The 1600-nt window shown below is 41.2% G+C and overlaps 1 protein-coding gene across 1 annotated transcript in view; it reads left to right on the top strand.

The window, feature by feature from the left end:
* Window positions 1-1600, top strand: part of GLYR1 (glyoxylate reductase 1 homolog) — a 31331-nt gene that overhangs the window by 6311 nt on the left and 23420 nt on the right. Inside the window, exon 3 of the mRNA XM_012805767.2 lies at window positions 690-854. Coding sequence (XP_012661221.1) covers window positions 690-854 — 165 coding nt within the window. The remainder of the gene's footprint in view (window positions 1-689; window positions 855-1600) is intronic.

Here is a 1600-nt window from a genome sequence, read left to right as displayed (position 1 = left end):
ATCTCTGCCTTGAGAATGGGATAGCCATTTTCTATTATTGAGAAAACTTCAGAAAGAATAGTTTGGGGAGGTTCATATTAGAAGGGCTACTGTAGATGGGAGGGCATGGGTGGGAAAAGGGAGTAGTATAAGGGAACATCAGAAGGGAGATAGACCAGACTAGGTTTAAAGCTGGAAAGGTGGCTTTTGCCCAGGAAGAACGTGGGCCAGGCTCTTGGGGAGGAGGAGCTGCCTCTTCCATCAGGTCTTCTTGTTGCATCAGTCTCAAGAGAACTCCAGGCTTTGGGGTTCCCACCACTCTGGGGTCTAATTCTGGCTTTGTCATATAGTAGCTTTGAAATTCAGGCAGATCTCATCAGCATTATGTAGCTTTATTTGATGGTTCATTATTCACGGTAAGGAATTTGCTCAATGACTTTGTTAATAATACTACTGATCATATTTGAACTTTCTAATTATCTCCATCCTTAGGAAGTTAGATGCAGGAACACATTTTGTTATTTCAAGAGTGGAGCAAAAAGACATACTTTGTGCTAACAGGAAGAACTTGTTCTCCTGAGGAACACTCGTCAGAGCCTTTCCTGGGTGGCTTGAACGTACACGCCATGGAGCTTACTGGAGGTTTAGTGCGGAGTTGAATGTGATTTAAAGGAAGCAAAGTGTGTTAATGCTCTGACTTTCCTCTGTAGGATCTCACCATCCCTGAGTCTAGTAGTGTCAAGGGGATGATGGCCGGACCAATGGCAGCATTTAAATGGCAGCCTACTGCCAGCGAGGTAGGAGCTCTCCTGCAGGTAATGGGTTCCTGGTATTACTTTCATGATCCTCTTTTCCTTTTTTTACCCTCTTTTCTTGTGTATGAGGCTTTTCTTTTTTAAATTGCAAAACAGGTGTATGAAAATAGCACACTGTACCCCATGATTGCATTAATGTACACAGTTATAAGAAATTTTTTAAAAAATGAAAAAAATAAATAAGTAAATAAATCCTTAAAAAAAAAAATTGCAAAACAGACCAAAACTCCATGAGATAAAAAGTAAAAATCTCCACCCCCTGGGGGGCTTGCTATTAGGTTTGAGGTAACTGATTCCAGACCTTTGGTTATACCCACTCAGCATTCAGGTATATGATTACATATATATCCCTATGAGTAATCTTAGTTTGGGGGGGATAGTGTCACTTTTGACAAAAGTGAGATCATTCTGCTATTTTTTTTTTTTTTTGAGACAGTCTTACTACATCACCCTCAGTAGAGTGCTATAGTGTCACAGCTCAAAGCAACCTCAAACTCTTAGGCTTAAGCAATTCTCTTGCCTCAGCCTCCCATGTATCTGGGACTACAGGCACCCGCCACAACACCTGGCTATTTTTTGGTTGTAGTTGTCATTGTTGTTTAGCAGGCCCAGGCTGGGTTCGAACCTACCAGCTCCAACGTATGTGGCCGGCACCCTAACCACTATTCTATGGGCACCGAGCCATTCTGCTAATTTTTTTCACTGAATATTTTATAAACACCCTCTCATTCACAATGAAACATTGTCTAACAAATGTTTGATGTTTAGTTATGTTATTCTTAGTGTGCCGCACCTAAGAATTGCTG

This window comes from Otolemur garnettii, unplaced genomic scaffold (genome assembly GCF_000181295.1).
Source record: "Otolemur garnettii isolate 467f Iridium unplaced genomic scaffold, OtoGar3 scaffold00044, whole genome shotgun sequence".
Lineage (NCBI taxonomy): Eukaryota > Metazoa > Chordata > Mammalia > Primates > Galagidae > Otolemur > Otolemur garnettii.
Note: the sequence above shows the minus strand (reverse complement) of the source record. Positions and strands in the feature narration are given on the sequence as shown.